Source organism: Stenella coeruleoalba, assembly GCF_951394435.1.
Source record: "Stenella coeruleoalba genome assembly, chromosome: 3".
Taxonomy (NCBI): domain Eukaryota; kingdom Metazoa; phylum Chordata; class Mammalia; order Artiodactyla; family Delphinidae; genus Stenella; species Stenella coeruleoalba.
The window spans coordinates 164,572,937-164,588,160 of NC_137148.1; the positions used below are offsets into that span (position 1 = coordinate 164,572,937).

Genomic DNA, 15,224 nt, shown 5'->3' on the forward strand with positions numbered 1-15,224 from the left:
TGCGCATGTGTGAGGTTCCAGGGCCCAAGGTCAGTAGGGGAATGGGGACAACCGTTCATCTGCTCTGCCCGGAGGTCTTTCCAATAAAAAATTCTGACCTTTGCTGTCCCTTGATTGCGACCTATTGCCCTCAGTGAAAAAGTTTATGCAGTTACCACCTTGAATCAGTTACCTGCACTCCAAAACCAGAAGCTCCTTGAAAGCATGGGGGCCTGGCCCTTAAGGGTTGGGCCCATACCCCTTAATAATAAGAGTAGTAATAACAGTAATGAATTAATAGTGACAACAATAATAGTAACTGGCACACAAGGAGCCACAGACTGGGAGAAAATATTTAACTTGTATCCAGTATCTACAAAGATCTCTTGCAACTCAGTGAGACAGAAAAACCCCAGTTAAAAAATGGGCAAAGGGGTCTTCCGTGGTGGCGCAGTGGTTGAGAGTCCGCCTGCCGATGCAGGGGATATGGGTTCGTGTCCCGGTCCGGGAAGATCCCACATGCCGCGGAGCAGCTGGGTCCGTGAGCCATGGCCGCTGAGCCTGCGCATCCGGAGCCTGTGCTCCGCAACGGGAGAGGCCACCAACAGTGAGAGGCCAGCGTACCGCAAGAAAAAAAAAAAAAAGGCAAAGGATTTGAAATGGTTGGCCAAAGGCCCTGAGGTCTGAGCAAGCTCAGTGCCTTTGAGGAGTAGCCAGGCCTGGTGGCGCGAGCAGGGCTTGGGGGAAGCAGTGGGTGAAGGATGAAGGGTTGGGACTTTGTCCCAACTGACTGAGAAGGAGATGGAGCTCCGCTTCGGGACACCTGTCACATTGCTCACGAAAGGGAGACAGTGGGAATCTGCTCACATCGCTCAGCCCTTCTGTGCAGGGCTCTGTCCCTGGCCACACACTAGAGCACACACCTTAACACCTACGTTCTGGAGAACTGGGTTTCAATCTGGGCTCTTCCCAATGGGGGTGATCATTAAACTGCCACTCACTCTCAAAACCCATCTTTGTCTAATAGCAAGGTGATAAAATCTAAAACATGAGACTATTATAAGAGTTTCAGGGATAAACATTTGGAACACATTAAGAGTTTAATAAACAGTGGCTAACAGTATCTTGTGGCAAAGCTACAAGTTATGCGAGATGCATCTTCCTGCAGCATCAGATTTGAAGAGTTGAGGATTATCTACTGGGAAAAAATCTCACTTTTTTTTTTTTTTTTTGGTACGCAGGCCTCTCACTGCTGTGGCCTTTCGCGTCGCGGAGCACAGGCTCCGGACGCGCAGGCTCAGCGGCCACGGCTCACGGGCCCAGCCGCTCCGCAGCATGTGGGATCTTCCCGGACCGGGGCATGAACCCGTGTCCCCTGCATCGGCAGGCGGACTCTCAACCACTGAGCCACCAGGGAAGCCCCTCACTTACTTTTAAGCATGCATACACAAACACACTGGCACCAAACCAAAACAAAGGCAACACAGAAGATGCAGGATGATTTTTATGGTGCACAGTCTGTGTAACATTTGAAAACATGCAAATTGAAACCGTGTCTTGTTAAAGTGACACATATAAGTAGCAACAGTTTAAAAGCACATGAGAATAATAAATACCAAATTCAGGAGGCGGCAACCTTAGTGGGCTGGGGGCAAAAGAAACTAGGACAAGCTCATAGGGTCTTCAAACCATTAGTCGCACAGATCTAAAAAATGAAAGATCCAAAGCAAATATAATCTATGCTCAGATTCGAATGAACTAGGGGTGGATTCTTGGGTGTTTACTGTATTATGCTTCATATTATACATGCTTCACCCTCACCAGCCTTTACTTTTTACATGGCTTCTACCCCTCCCCCATTTCTTTATCTGTTCATCCTGTCTCTCATGCCTCCCCAGGTCCCTCCCCACCCCCACCCCATGTCAGCTCCTGAAGGCAGGGACCTGAGCCAGCTTTGCCCACTGCTGGGTCTTCAGCTCATGAACACTGCTGGCACTTAAGAGATGCACGTTTCAAACTATTACATTTAGAACAAATGGACAACAAGGTCCTAATGTATAGCACAGGAAGCTATATTGAATATCCTATGATAAACCATACTGGAAAAGAATATTAAAAAAGAGGGATTCCCTGGTGGCGCAGCGGTTGAGAGTCCGCCTGCCGATGCAGGGGACACAGGTTCGTGCCCCGGTCCGGGAAGATCCCACATGCCGCGAAGCGGCTGGGCCCGTGAGCCATGGCCACTGAGCCTGCGCATCCAGAGCCTGTGCTCCGCAACGGGAGGGGCCGCAACAGTGAGAGGCCCGCGTACCGCAAAAAAAAAAAAAAAAAAAAAAAAAAAAGAAAGGAAAAAAAATACTAAAAAAGAATGTCTATATGTGTATAACTGGGTCACTTCACTGTACAGCAGAGATTGGCACAGCATTGCAAATCAACCATACCTCAATAAAAAAACTAAAAAAATAAAGGTGTACATTTATTGAATGAAGGAATATTTTTCTGTATTCCTGGATTATTTAATTATAAATAAACAAAAGATTTGAGTGAGGAGCCCTTGGAAGATTGGTGCCCCCAGGCCCTGGGACCAGCAAAACCCATGGTCTCAGCTGACTGCCAACTGCCCTGGGTATAAAAGTGGCCTCATGGTTACATAAAAAATTGTCTGTTTCCAAAAGCGTGCTGCCCCTGAAGATCTGGGCTGAGCGACGTGGTGACTTGGATTGGCTTTGAAATATTCCCATAGAAACAGGTGTGAGATGCTGCTCACTGTCCAGTGTGAGTGGTGGGTTCATGGAGCTTTATCCTACTCATTCATCTCTATTCTGGGCTCATTTGAAATCCTTGAGTTTTTTTTTTTTTTAAGAGTAGTAATTTTAGGGGGACGAGAAAGGGGTGAATGTGTGGAGCACAGAGGACTTTCAGAGCAGTGAAAATACTCTCTATGATACCATAATAGTGAATGAATACACGTCATCATACGTTTGTCCAAACCTACATACAACACAGGGAATCAACTGTAATGTACACTATGGACTTTGGGTCATTATGATGTGTCAAGGCAGGGGGTTTATAGGAAATCCCTTTACCTTCCACTCAATTTTGCTATGAACCTAAAACTGCTCTTAAAAAAACAAAAAGGGCAGCTTTAAAGGCTTAGCTTGCTATACGCCCCACCCCACCAATGCTGGCTCCCAGTTGGTAGGAATGCTGACTCCTGGGGCCCCGACGCCCGCCTTGGCCTCCCCTTCCCAAATGCCCCTTCCACAGGGGTAGGGGGTTCTGATCCCTTCACCTAGAAGAACCTGGCACCAGGAGGTAAATCAGTAAATGCCTGATGGAGCTAGTCTTCCCTGGAGGGATCTGGCTCAGGCTGGCCAGGGGTTCCTGAAGATCCAAGACCTCCAACCCACCACGCCTCACACCCGGGGCTCCAGCACCCCTCCACCCCTAAGGAAAGGCACCAGATGAGGGCAAGTGCCCACTTTATTAGCCAGCAGCTGGTCTGCAGGGCTCCCCAAGGCCCACCCTCACAGGTGGACAACAGAAAGAACCTGCTACCCGCTCCCTTGTCCCTGGGACCCTGGGGCCAGTGGGGAAGAGGAGATACCAGGGGCAGGGGGACTGGCCTCACAGAGGCCTCGTAAGTACAAGGGGGTCACTGGCAGGGATGCAAAGGGCAGCAGGGTCTTGGGGAAGGCGGCCTATCCAGGGCGGTTCGTGTCATGTGGCCTCCTGTGTCGACGGGGGACCCCGTTCGGCATCTAGGCGGCACAGGGGACTGTCGTACACCATCTGCAGGTTCACCTTGTGGCCCACCAGCTCCCGGATATTGTTGATGCCGTATTTGATCATTGTCGGGCTTGGGAGGGGGGACATGACATGGTTTAACATGAGGTCAGGTCATGCTCTCTTCTGATCAGAACCTCTCTTATCACCTTCCTTGAGTAAAAGCCCAAGTCCTTCCTGGGGCTCAAAAGGCCCTGCTCAACCTGTCCTGTCACCTCCCCACCCTCATCTCCTCCCATTCTCCACCTTCACTCACTCATTCCCTCCAACCACACTGGCCTTCTTAGTGTTCTCCAAACACAGCAGGCCCACTCCAGCCTCAGGGCCTTTGCACTGGCTATTCCCTCTGCCTGGAACGCCATTCCCCAGATATCCTCACGGCTTACCAATTCACCCACGTTCAGTCTTTGCTCAGATGCCAGCTCCTCTGAGAGGCCTTCCCTGACATCTCCTTAGCCCTCCCTGCTGTGTTTTCTCTATAACACTGCTTTTGGACATACTTTAAGCTTTACTTGTTATTTATCTCGCTAATTATCATCCTCTGTGTTCCACTAGCACCCCTGGCTTCATGGAAGTAGAGATGTGTATGTCATAATCACAGCACAGGACTCAGTACACAGCAGGTGCTCACTAAGGGTTTCTCAAATGAATGAACGAATGAATGGGGCTGAAAGTCTGCAGGCCCCCACGCCTGGCAAGCCACCTGAGTAAGGCAGCCAATACCCTAAGTGGTTTGGGTACTCACCGCTCAAGGGAGAGGCCCCAGGCAATGACTGACACATTCTCAGGGAGCCCCATGGGCAGCAGCATCTCGGGGCGGAAGATCCCAGAGTTTCCAACCTCCACCCACTTCTTCAGGCCTGTGAAGGCAGGAGAACGATGGGGCGGCTTGTGTGGGTGATACTGGGCCTGGCAGTTAGCTTGGGAGGTGGGGTGTGGGCTTGGCAGTGACGGGGACCTGGGCTGAGCCATGGGCAGCCTGAGACCTCCCTCCCTGTCCCAGTACTGGGTTCCAACCTGACCTTGGTGGTAGCTGAACACTTCCATGCTGGGCTCGGTGTAAGGGTTGTAGGTCGGCTTGAAACGCAGCTGGGTGATACCTGGGTGGGGAGGCAGCCAAACAGAGTGGGGGTGGGGGTGGGGCAAAGGGGGAGGAGAGGGGCAAAGGGGGAGGGTCAGGCTGACGACCAAGGCATCCTCCTGCTTGCCCACCCCAGCCCGCCTGCTCACCCAGCTTGGTGAAGAACTCCCGCAGGATGCCCATGAGGTGGCCTAGCGTGAGGCCGTGGTCAGCCACGACGCCCTCGATCTGGTGGAACTCGGCCAGGTGCGTGGCATCTAGGGTCTCATTCCGGAACACACGATCAATGGAGAAGTATTTGGCCGCTGTGAAGGGCTTCTGGAGATGAGAGGCAGGCCAAGCCCGGGCATGGGTGAGAAGGTCAGCATGTCAGCCCTGGCCCCTCCAACGCTGCCCAAGCCCTGCCACACCTTCTGGGCCAGGCGGTAGAGGGCGCGGGCGCTGGCCGACGTGGTGTGGGTGCGCAGTAGGTTTTTCCGAGCCTCGTCCAGTTTCCAGTTGTATTTGTACCTTCAGAGGGACATACAGGAAGTCCATGATGCAGCTCACGGCCCCCAACCTCTTTCCCCCGACATCCCTGGGTGTCCTGCCCAGGACCCAAAGTCCTGGGTCCTGCCTTACCCCTGTGAGCCGTAGCCGCCTTGAGAGTGGGTCCGCTTGACGCGATGGACGTAGTCCATTGGGAGCTGCTGGGCCTGGGCTGGATCTGGGCAGGACAGAGCAACATCTGGTCAGTCAAGGAGCATTTCTCAAATAGCCACCGCACTGAAAACAGATAGTGACACAGGCAGCTCCCTCCCCCGCCCTCCACAGCTGCCAGAGGGTACCTGGGAACACCTGAGTCAGTCACAACTCTCCTCTGCCCAGAACCTTCCGTGGTCCCATTTCCTCTTTTTTTTTTGGCCATCCTGCACAGGACTTAGTTCCCCAACCAGGGATCGAACCTGTGCCCTAGGCAGTGAAGCGCAGAGTCCTAACCACTGGACTGCTGGGGAATTCTCTCCTCCCACTCCTAACTGATCAGTTCCTCCAGCCACAGGGCTTCCCTGCTGATCTGTGAGCATACCAGGCATGTGCCAGCCTCAGGGCCTTTGCACTGGCCATTCCCTTTGCCTGGAACTTTCCTTCCCCAGGCATAGCTCCCTCCCTGACCTCCTTCCATCTTTGCTTAAGCAGCCTTCATTTTATTTTTAAAAATATTTTATTGGGGCTTCCCTGGTGGTGCAGTGGTTGAGAGTCCGCCTGCCGATGCAGGGGACATGGGTTCGTGCCCCGGTCTGGGAAGATCCCACATGCCGCGGAGCGGCTGGGCCCATGAGCCATGGCCGCTGAGCCTGCGCGTCCGGAGCCTGTGCTCCACAACGGGAGAGGCCACGACAGTGAGAGGCCCGCGTACCGCAAAAAAAAAAAAAAAAAATTTATTTATCTTATTTGGTTGCATCGGGTCTTGGTTGCAGCAGGCATGCTCCTTAGTTGTGGCAGGTGTGCCCCTTAGTTGTGGCTCACCAGCTCCTTAGTTGCAGCATGCGAACTCTTAGTTGCGGCATGCACGTGGGATCTAGTTCCCTCACCAGGGACCGAACCCGGGCCCGCTGCATTGGGAGCACGGAGACTTTTTTTTTTTAATTAATTTATTTTTGGCTGCGTTGCGTCTTCATTGCTGTGGCGGGCTTTCTCTAGCTGCGGCGAGCGGGGGCTACTCTTCGTTGCGGTGCACGGGCTTCTCATTGCGGTGGCTTCTCTTGTTGCAGAGCACGGGCTTCAGTAGTTGTGGCATGCAGGCTCAGTAGTTGTGGCTTGCAAGCTCTAGAGTGCAGGCTCAGTAGTTGTGGCGCACGGGCTTAGTTGCTCAGCGGCATGTGGGATCTTCCCAGACCAGGCATTGAACCTGTGTCCCCTGCGTTGGCAGGCGGAATCTTAACCACTGCGCCACCAGGGAAGTCCCAAGCAGCCTTCATTTAATTAATTTAAAATAAATTTATTTATTTTATTTATTTTTGGCTGCATTGGGTCTTATTGCTGTGCGCAGGCTTTCTCTAGTTGCGGCGAGCGGGGGCTACTCTTCGTTGTAGTGTGCGGGCTTCTCTTGTTGTGGAGCACGGGCTCTGGGCACGTGGGCTTCAGTAGGTGTGGCTCGTGGGCTCTAGAGCACAGGTTTAGTAGTCGTGGCACACGGGCTTAGTAGCTCCGAGGCATGTGGGATCTTCCCGCACCAGGGCTCGAACCCGTGTCCCCTGCATTGGCAGGCGGATTCTTAACCACTGCGCCACCAGGGAAGCCCGCGGCCTTTAACTTAAATTGACAGCGTGCTCCCCCACCAACATAACGTCAATTCCCCCATCACATTTACTGCCATCTTTCATTGCCGGGTTTACAGCTTACTTAGAATTAAATGCATATCTCACCCAACCAGGATATGCGGGCCTCATCAGGGCAAGGATTTCTGTCTCATTCCTGGCTGTGACCCAGGTGTTTCACAGAGACTTTGGCACACAGGAGCTCAGTCATAGGTGCAGACTCTATGCTGTACGAATGTGCAAGTTCTTATGAGTCCCTTCCAGAGACACAATTTTAGTGCACCTGAAAAGCCTGACATCAAATCCCAGCCCCACCGCCTATAAACTGCGACCCTGGGCAAGTGATGTCCCCTCTCTGAGACCTAATTTCCTCATTTGCAAAACAGGGCTAACAGTCTACTTCCTATAGTTGGTGGAAAGATTAGGACAGTGACAGCTCAGTAAGTTTTATATATATATTTTTTTTCTTTTTTCTTTTTTTTGGCCACACTACATGGCATGTGGAACTTCCCTGACAAGGGATCAAACCTGCGCCCCCCTGCAGCAGAAGCGGAGAGCCCTAACCACTGGGCCACCAGGGAAGTCCCATGGCTCAGCAAGTTTTGGATGCTGAAATGATGACAATGGCGCTGCTGCTCCTGGCCAGGTAACAGGCACCCAACAGCCTCATCTGCCCTGCTGGTGGGGGAAACAACAACCATTTTGGAAAGTCATTCAATTTCAGAGAGTACTAAGGACTGTGGAAGAAAGAAAGAACTGGGAAGCAATGTTGAAGACTAGCAGTGAGGAGCTTTTAGAACTTGGGGGGACAAGGGCATGTCAGGGTGGCCTCTCTGAGGTGATATGTGAACAGAAGCTTCATGCCAGAGCCTGCCATGAAGACCTGGGAGAAGACAGTTCTCGGCAGAAGCCACAGCACGGGCAAAGGCCCTGAGGTGGGCAGGAGGGGAGGTGGAAGAAGATAACAGAAGTTGATGATAGCAGCTCACACAGGTTTGTCGGCCACACTGAGGAGGATGGAGTTTATCCTGTAAAACGGTATGCCACCCCAAAAGGTTCTGTCCAGTCCTGGCACCTCTGATGGCGCAGCGGGGCCCACCCACCTCGCAGGAAGAAGGTGTCATGCTGGTCCCGTGCTGGGTGCTGCTGGGGCTGGAAGAGTGCGTCAAAGTTCCAGAAGGAGCTCTCAATGTAATTGTCGGTCGGCATCTCGGTGAACCTGGTGGGAGACACAGCCTGACTGCCCTGCCTGTGCCAAGCAGGTGGGCTAGCCCCACCCCTGGCCCCATGCTTACCCCATCTCCAGGAAGATCTGCCGGAACTGGGTGCGGACCTTGAGCAGGGGGTGCAGGTGGCCGCTGTCAGGGAGGACGCCACGGGCCGAGAAATTGTAGGGCTTGAAGGGCCGATCCCGCCAGGAGCCACTATGGGGAGATGCAGGGTACATGGGTCTGGTGGGGGCTGCCTACCACACCCCCATCGGCCCCCAGCTCTGGGGCTACCCCCTACCTGGAGATCATCTCTGGGCTCAGCTCTGTTTCCTGCTTGGAGATGCTGGTGCTAAAGGCACTGCCTTTGCTCACCCAGTAGGTCTTCAGGTTCCTGAGGCCAGAGGACAACGCTGTTACCTCCTCCAAGTGGTTTCCCTTGACCTCCCATCTGATGCTGACCCCAAAGTCACCCACCAAGTCATTCTGCTGTATTTCCTTCCTGACACTTACCATCTCCAGAATCCTCTTAGCTGGCCCCGACCTACATCCCTATGTTCATGCAGTTACTCATTCAACAAACATTTACTGAGAACCTAATGTGTACCAGGGTCTATTCAAGGCACTAGGCATATAGCTGGGAGTGATAATAATAGGTCAAGTTTAGAGAGTTTACTCCACACTAGGCTCTGCTCCATAAAATCACCCCATAATCCTGTGTGAAAAGGAGCCATTTTACACATGCATAAACAGAAGCTTGGACAGATCAGGTGACTTGGTCAAGGTCACACAGCTAGCATATGACAGAGCTGGGACTTGAATCAGGCAGCCCCATTCCAGTCTTTTTTTTTTTCTTTTGGCCACACCATGCAGCACATGGGATATTAGTTCCCTAACCAGGGATCGAACCCAGGCCTCCTGCGGTGGAAGCTCAGAGTCCTAACCACTGGACCACCAGGGAATTCCCAGTTTGCGTTCTTATAACTGCTAGGCCACTGCTACGTCTGCTCAAAGGAGTCGTCAGCTCTGTGAGGGCAGAGCCCCCAGCCCGTCCAGGTCCCAGCAGTCATAAACTTTCAGACGGTGCTTAGGACTGTAAAGGAAGTCAACAGGGCACAAGGGATGGAGGCCAGGAGTGAGGAACTTTTATGGAATTTGAAGGGAGGAAAGGGTGTCAGGGTGGCCTCTCTAAGGTGACACATGAGCAGAGGTTTGATGTCAGAACTTGCTTTGAAGAAGAGCAGGAAGCTCTTTCTCAGCAGAAGGCACAACAGAGGCAAAGGCCCTGACACGGCATGAGCCTGGCGTGCGTGCTCGACAACCACAGTGTGAAGGGAGGCTGGGAGGAGACTGATAGCACCCTGGCCCAGTGTGGGCAGAACGGCTCCCCTTCTGCTCCAGGGCCATGCAGGTGACACAGGTGTGAGCCGGGGGGGCGGCACCCACTCACACTTCAGTCAGCAGCTTCCTCTTCCTGAGCTCGCTCCTCTCCTTCTCTCCCAGCTTCTCGGCCTGTCCACCCTGGACCAGCTGGAGCCGCCGCTGCACCTCATCCTCCACGCTATCCACCTGCCACAGTGATGGGCGTGAGGGGCCGTGAGGGCAGGGGGCCCAACTGTCCGACTACCTGTCCAACTACCGCCCGGCAGGGACTCACCACTCTGAACACCCGGGGCCCGTCGGCAGCACTCTTGTCCACTCGGATCCACTTGTTGGACATGGCCTTGCTGAAGCCCACCTCGCCACTGGGCAGTCGCTGTGGGAGCAAGGCTGCAGTGAGGGGGACACAAGGGTCGCCCTCATCCCAACACCTCCCTAGGCCCTGCCCACTCAGACTCCTACCATGAGCTCGCTCAGGGGCAGGCCCTCTGGGGGGACGCTGCGAAACACCCGGGCCTCATGGCTGCCTTCCCGGGCAATCTCCTCGCCCTCAGCGGTAAGCTCCCAGCGCTTGGTGGAACGCAGCTCAGCCTCGATTATCTGTAGGAAAACAGGGGGACACGGGCAGGGACAGCGTTCAGGTCCAGGCACCCCCTTGCCGCAGCACTGGGGACGCGGGTCAAAGAACAGCCTGTGATGCCAGCTTTGCCTCTCAGCTGTACCACTTCCCAGCGGAGTGATCTCGCCTCGTTGAGCCTCAGTAGACCTTTTGTGACATGGGAAAAATGACAAAAATGATTCACACCTCCCAGGGTGAGGTAAAGTACTGAGGGTATTACCTGCCTGGCAAAGAACAAATCCTATCACTTTTGAACCTGGGAAAGATTTTTTTAAAGTCTCGGGTGAAATGATTTATTTCCACACTTACATGCATCTCAGTGTAGCCAGACGTCAGAGAAGAACCCAGGCTGCCCACATTACACACAGGAACCCTAGGCTCCCCTTTCGTTTTAATTCCTAGCTCTGCTCCTCTCTTGCTGTGTGACCTTGGGAAAGTTGCTTAATGTCCCTGAGCAAATTTTCTTATCCATGAGAGAAGGGTGTGGTGGGTTCTACCTCAGAGAGTTGTTTTGAGTAACTAAATTAATACACAGAAAGGATGCAGAGCGCTTAGTATGCAGCAAATGCTGCATAAATATAACTACTACTACATTAATATCATCGTCATCATCCTTACAATGAACCCCATTAAACTGCCAACACTTAACCCTCAGTAGCCTACACAAATGTCACTTTCACATCCATCAAGGTACTGTCATCCCATACACCATAGCTTCAATCCCTTTCTGCACTGACGACCTCAGGCTTCAAATCCAGGTTTGCCTGTTCCTTCTAGTGACACTGATCAAGATTCTGACCAGTGCTTAGAAGTTGTCACATCTGCAATATGGGGATAATAACAGTGCCATCAACTGAAGGGCACATCAAAGATTGGATGAGGAATAAATCTGAGGCCAGAGCAGGGCACATCATGTAAGTTTGATGTTTTCAGCTATGTTTTTTGAGTCCTAGCCTCATGGATCCAGCCTGCTGGGTGACCCACGGGTCGGTCAGCATCCTCCCCCTCTGGCTCCATCACCCTTCCCTTGTCCAAGTCAGAAGGCTGGGCTTCATCCGAGCTACCCCTACATTTCCATGAACCTTATTTCATTCTTTCACCTGAATCCCTTCTCCATTCCAGCTGCCTCCCTACAGCCAGGGACCATACCCTGTAGTTTGGGGATGTGCCAGCCTCTGCCACTGCCCCCTTGCCTCCAGTCCTGCCCGCACCGATCCTTTCCAAGAGTGATGTAGGCAGTACACACATCTCATTGGCTCTAGCTCCTGCCATGGCCCCCCAGTACCCCTGTGAGATAAAGACCTACAAGGCCTCGCAAAATCTGGCTCTGCTGGGTCTCTCTCACCACTTGTGCCACCTCCCTACCCCACTGTTCCTTAAAGTGCCATGGCTTTTCTACTCAATGCAGAAAGCCGACTCAGCTGTCATCTCCTTTGGGATACTCTCCCTGATCCTCAAGCCTGGGTCTGCTAACACCTCTGAGTGCCCCGTGCTTCCTCCATCACTCCGGTCACTTGAGTATATCCATTATACCGCAGCCTGCGTGAAGGCGGCGACTGCGTCTTTCTGGTCCACCATTCTCCTCTCCACCCCCTCAACACTGATCATGCCTCAATGGACGTTTACTGCATGAGGAACATCCGTACCCCGGGGCCCTCACTCGGTCCTGACTCCCCCCCTGCGCACCCTGGGCGGGACACATACAATTACTCCTAACCAGGCCTGAGATAATCTGGCCTGGAGGCAGAGCCCTCCTGGCAAGGGAACCGCAGGTGCAAAAGCGAGGAGGCCCGGCATCACCGGCCCAGCTCACCTCACGCAGCGCCTGCAGGCTCTTCACGGCGCCCACCACGGTCTGATGCTCTACGCCCAGCTCGGCCGCCAGTTCAGCGCTGTCCAAGCCGCCATCGGCCGCCTCCAGCCGCTGCAGCAGCACCTCCGCCACCGGACCGTCTGCCATGACTGCTCCCAGGGCGCTCGGCGTGCGCCTGCCGGCGGCCAGAACAACCGGAACCGGAACCGGAACCGGCGCCGGGGGGCGTACACCGTCATCTTGAGTGTGGCAGACTATGCTGCAGGGCTCGGGTGCCGCCATCTTGAGCGTGTCACTTGAACTTAAGAGGGGGTTAGGGACCCAGTACTGGCTGGACTGGTGGTTTCTTGTTGACCAGAGAGGTCAAATTAATACCATCAAAGACAGACTCACAGCACTGTTTTAAGCTTCACCCAGCCTCACCAGCAGGGGCTGTGTGACCTTGGACTTCCCCCTCTCTGGGCCTCAGACCAGTCCTCCCTTGGGGATTCTTTCTTACCCCCACAGGAGGGCTGTGGGTGGTGGACTCCAGATATAGTCATCCTGCTGATGTCAACTACTTTTATTTTTTCTATTATTATTTTAAAAATCTATTTATTTGGTTGCACTGGGTTTTAAGTTGCAGCTCTCCAGCTCCTTGGTTGCAGCACATGGGCTCCTTAGTTGTGGCTCCAGGGCTCCTTAGTTGCGGCATGCATGTGGGATCTAGTTCCCTGGCCAGGGATCGAACCCAGGCCCCCTGCATTGGGAGCACGGAGTCCTAACCATTGCACCACCAGGGAAGTCCCTGATGTCAACTACTTTTAAATTTTAAAAGGGAGTCTGGGTAGGGACCAACCCTATTTATAGAGGGGAGAAGGACTCAATAATAGTATATTATTGAATAATATAGTCAAGGTTGCAGCTAACCTGTATGGACGTTCTCCCCTGTGCCCAGCCCAGTGCTAAGTGCTTCAGGTGTCTTACTTCATTTTCCCCAAAACTGTATGATGTAGATACTGATATAATATACATTTCACAGATGCGAAAACTGAGGCTTGGAGGGTGGTATGCCTTGCCCAAGGTTCTGCAAGGAGCTGGTGGACAGTGTCAGAAATTATAAACACTCCAGAACCTGCCCCCTCCTCCCCATACCCCTGCTCTGAGTAGACCAATGTCAGGAAAATAATTTGTAGTATAGATCAGTGCTGTCCTATAGAAATATAATTCAAGATACTGGGAATTCCCTGGTGGTCCAGTGGTTAGGACTCCACTATTCCACTGCAGGGGACACGGGTTTGATCCCTGGTCAGCATGCCGCAGCTTGGCCAAGACAAAACAAGAAATATATTTCGAGATAGAAATGTCATTTTACACATTTTAGTAGCAACGTTAAAAACAAAAGGGGTGAAATTAATTTGAAGAATTTATAGAACCTAAAATGTCCACATTATCATTTCAACACTTAATATAAAACTACTAGTGAAATATTTTACCTTATTTATTCACACTAAGTCTTCAAATTCTGATGTATATTTTCCACTTACAGCTTACTTCACAGCCGCTGCATTTCAAAAGGCAATAATCACATGTGGCCAGTGGAGACTACATTAGACAGCACAAGTAGGTTCTAATCCCAGATCTGCCATTTTTGTCCCTCAGCCAAATCACTTAATCTTTCTGTGCCTCAGTTTCCTCGCTTGGATGGAAATGATATGAGCCCAGGTTACTGTGAGAATTAAGTGAAATAGTACCCACACACACATGCAATACTTGCTGGTACTAAATTGAGTGTGGACTCTGTGTTAGGTGTTCTAAGCACCTACTCATTTAGCCATCACAACTGTTATTTGAGCGTGGTAAATGCGGTTACTAATATCCCCCAATGCTGGACCTACAGTGAGATCCTGATAAAAATTCAGAATGCATCCCTCAAAGTCTCTTCTTAGCTTCAAAGCACTTTCCCCATTTTTGCTTATTTAATTCCAGCAAGAGTCCTTCTTTCCTTGCTTCTGTCCCACGTCAAGTAGGTTTTAAGCCTGTTCTGTGCCTGGTGCTGCAGGAGACACGGTGGGGTGCGGGGGGGAATGGTGAGGTGAACAAGACAGGCATAGTGTCTACCCTCTGGCAGGCAGCACCTAGCCCATGTGTCCCTGACACATGGTGGAAGGGCGGGAAGGCGGGGGGAAGGTCAGTGGAAGGCCTAGAGTGGTCATCCCAGACTTGGGGGGTCCTCGTTGGGGAGGACCAGGTTGGGCAATACTGGATACTGTCTTGGGGAAGGGGCAGAACCCCAACTTCTCCAAGACTCCTAATTCCTCTCTTTTCCGAGTCCCCACCACTAGAGGGGAAGCACCCCCTCCCCACCCTTTTGCCAAGATCCACCCCCTTCAGCAGTTTACTTCCACTTCCCAGGTCCAGAGCCAATTTGGTCAGAGTTTGGGAAAGCCCCACCTCTCCTGCCTCCTTCCTGCAGCCTAGGGGCAGGGAGCTGGTGTGTTACTTGCAGTCATGTGACTCTGCCTTCCTAAGAAGGCTCTAGTCTCAGGGGTCCTGGCCACCTCCCTTAGACCTTATCTTCCCCACCATCTGTCCCATTTTGTCCCTCCCCAACGGAACCCCCTGCCCTCTCATCTTTAGCCGTTTAATTGCAAAAGCAGGCCGTTTGTGGGAGACCACAAGACTGTGACCCCTTTCATTTACCGGCTGAGGAGGGGATGAGGGGTAAAGGACAGGCTGCAATAAGGTGAACAACCGTAGGAGACCCAGCCTATAGTCGCAACTTCGAGCCGTTCAGGGCTTCCTTCCCTCTGTCCCAGACATCCCTAAAAGCTTTGAAAGCATTTCTGCCGGCCAGCAGCTGGCCGGGGTCGCTCCTCTTGGCCTTTCACGAGCTCCTGTGCCTTCAAAGAGGCTAAATGCCTTGCCCCAGCTCACACAGCAGCAGTCTGACAGGCTGCCAGGGAACTAGGGGCCGTACGGAGGAGAGAGCCGGCACTCCCCCCGCAGGCCTGCACGGCTCAGGCGCTGGGGTGAAGTGAAGCCCTAGGGCTCGATGCCCTCTGCCCCATCCTGGCAGGGC

The 15,224-nt window shown here is 52.7% G+C and overlaps 1 protein-coding gene across 1 annotated transcript; it reads right to left on the bottom strand.

The window, feature by feature from the left end:
* Positions 1 to 1,928: 1,928 nt before the first annotated feature.
* On the bottom strand, positions 1,929 to 12,348 carry FARSA (phenylalanyl-tRNA synthetase subunit alpha). Its single transcript, XM_079917223.1, has 13 exons — positions 12,164 to 12,348; positions 10,194 to 10,331; positions 10,009 to 10,107; positions 9,802 to 9,920; positions 8,653 to 8,745; positions 8,439 to 8,567; positions 8,247 to 8,362; positions 5,468 to 5,552; positions 5,257 to 5,356; positions 4,996 to 5,164; positions 4,788 to 4,865; positions 4,511 to 4,625; positions 1,929 to 3,838 (listed from the first exon to the last, which is right to left on the bottom strand). The coding sequence occupies exons 1-13, from the start codon at positions 12,308 to 12,310 to the stop codon at positions 3,700 to 3,702; spliced, it is 1,527 nt and encodes a 508-aa protein (XP_079773349.1). The 5' UTR covers positions 12,311 to 12,348; the 3' UTR covers positions 1,929 to 3,699.
* Between the last annotated feature and the right edge of the window lie 2,876 nt (positions 12,349 to 15,224).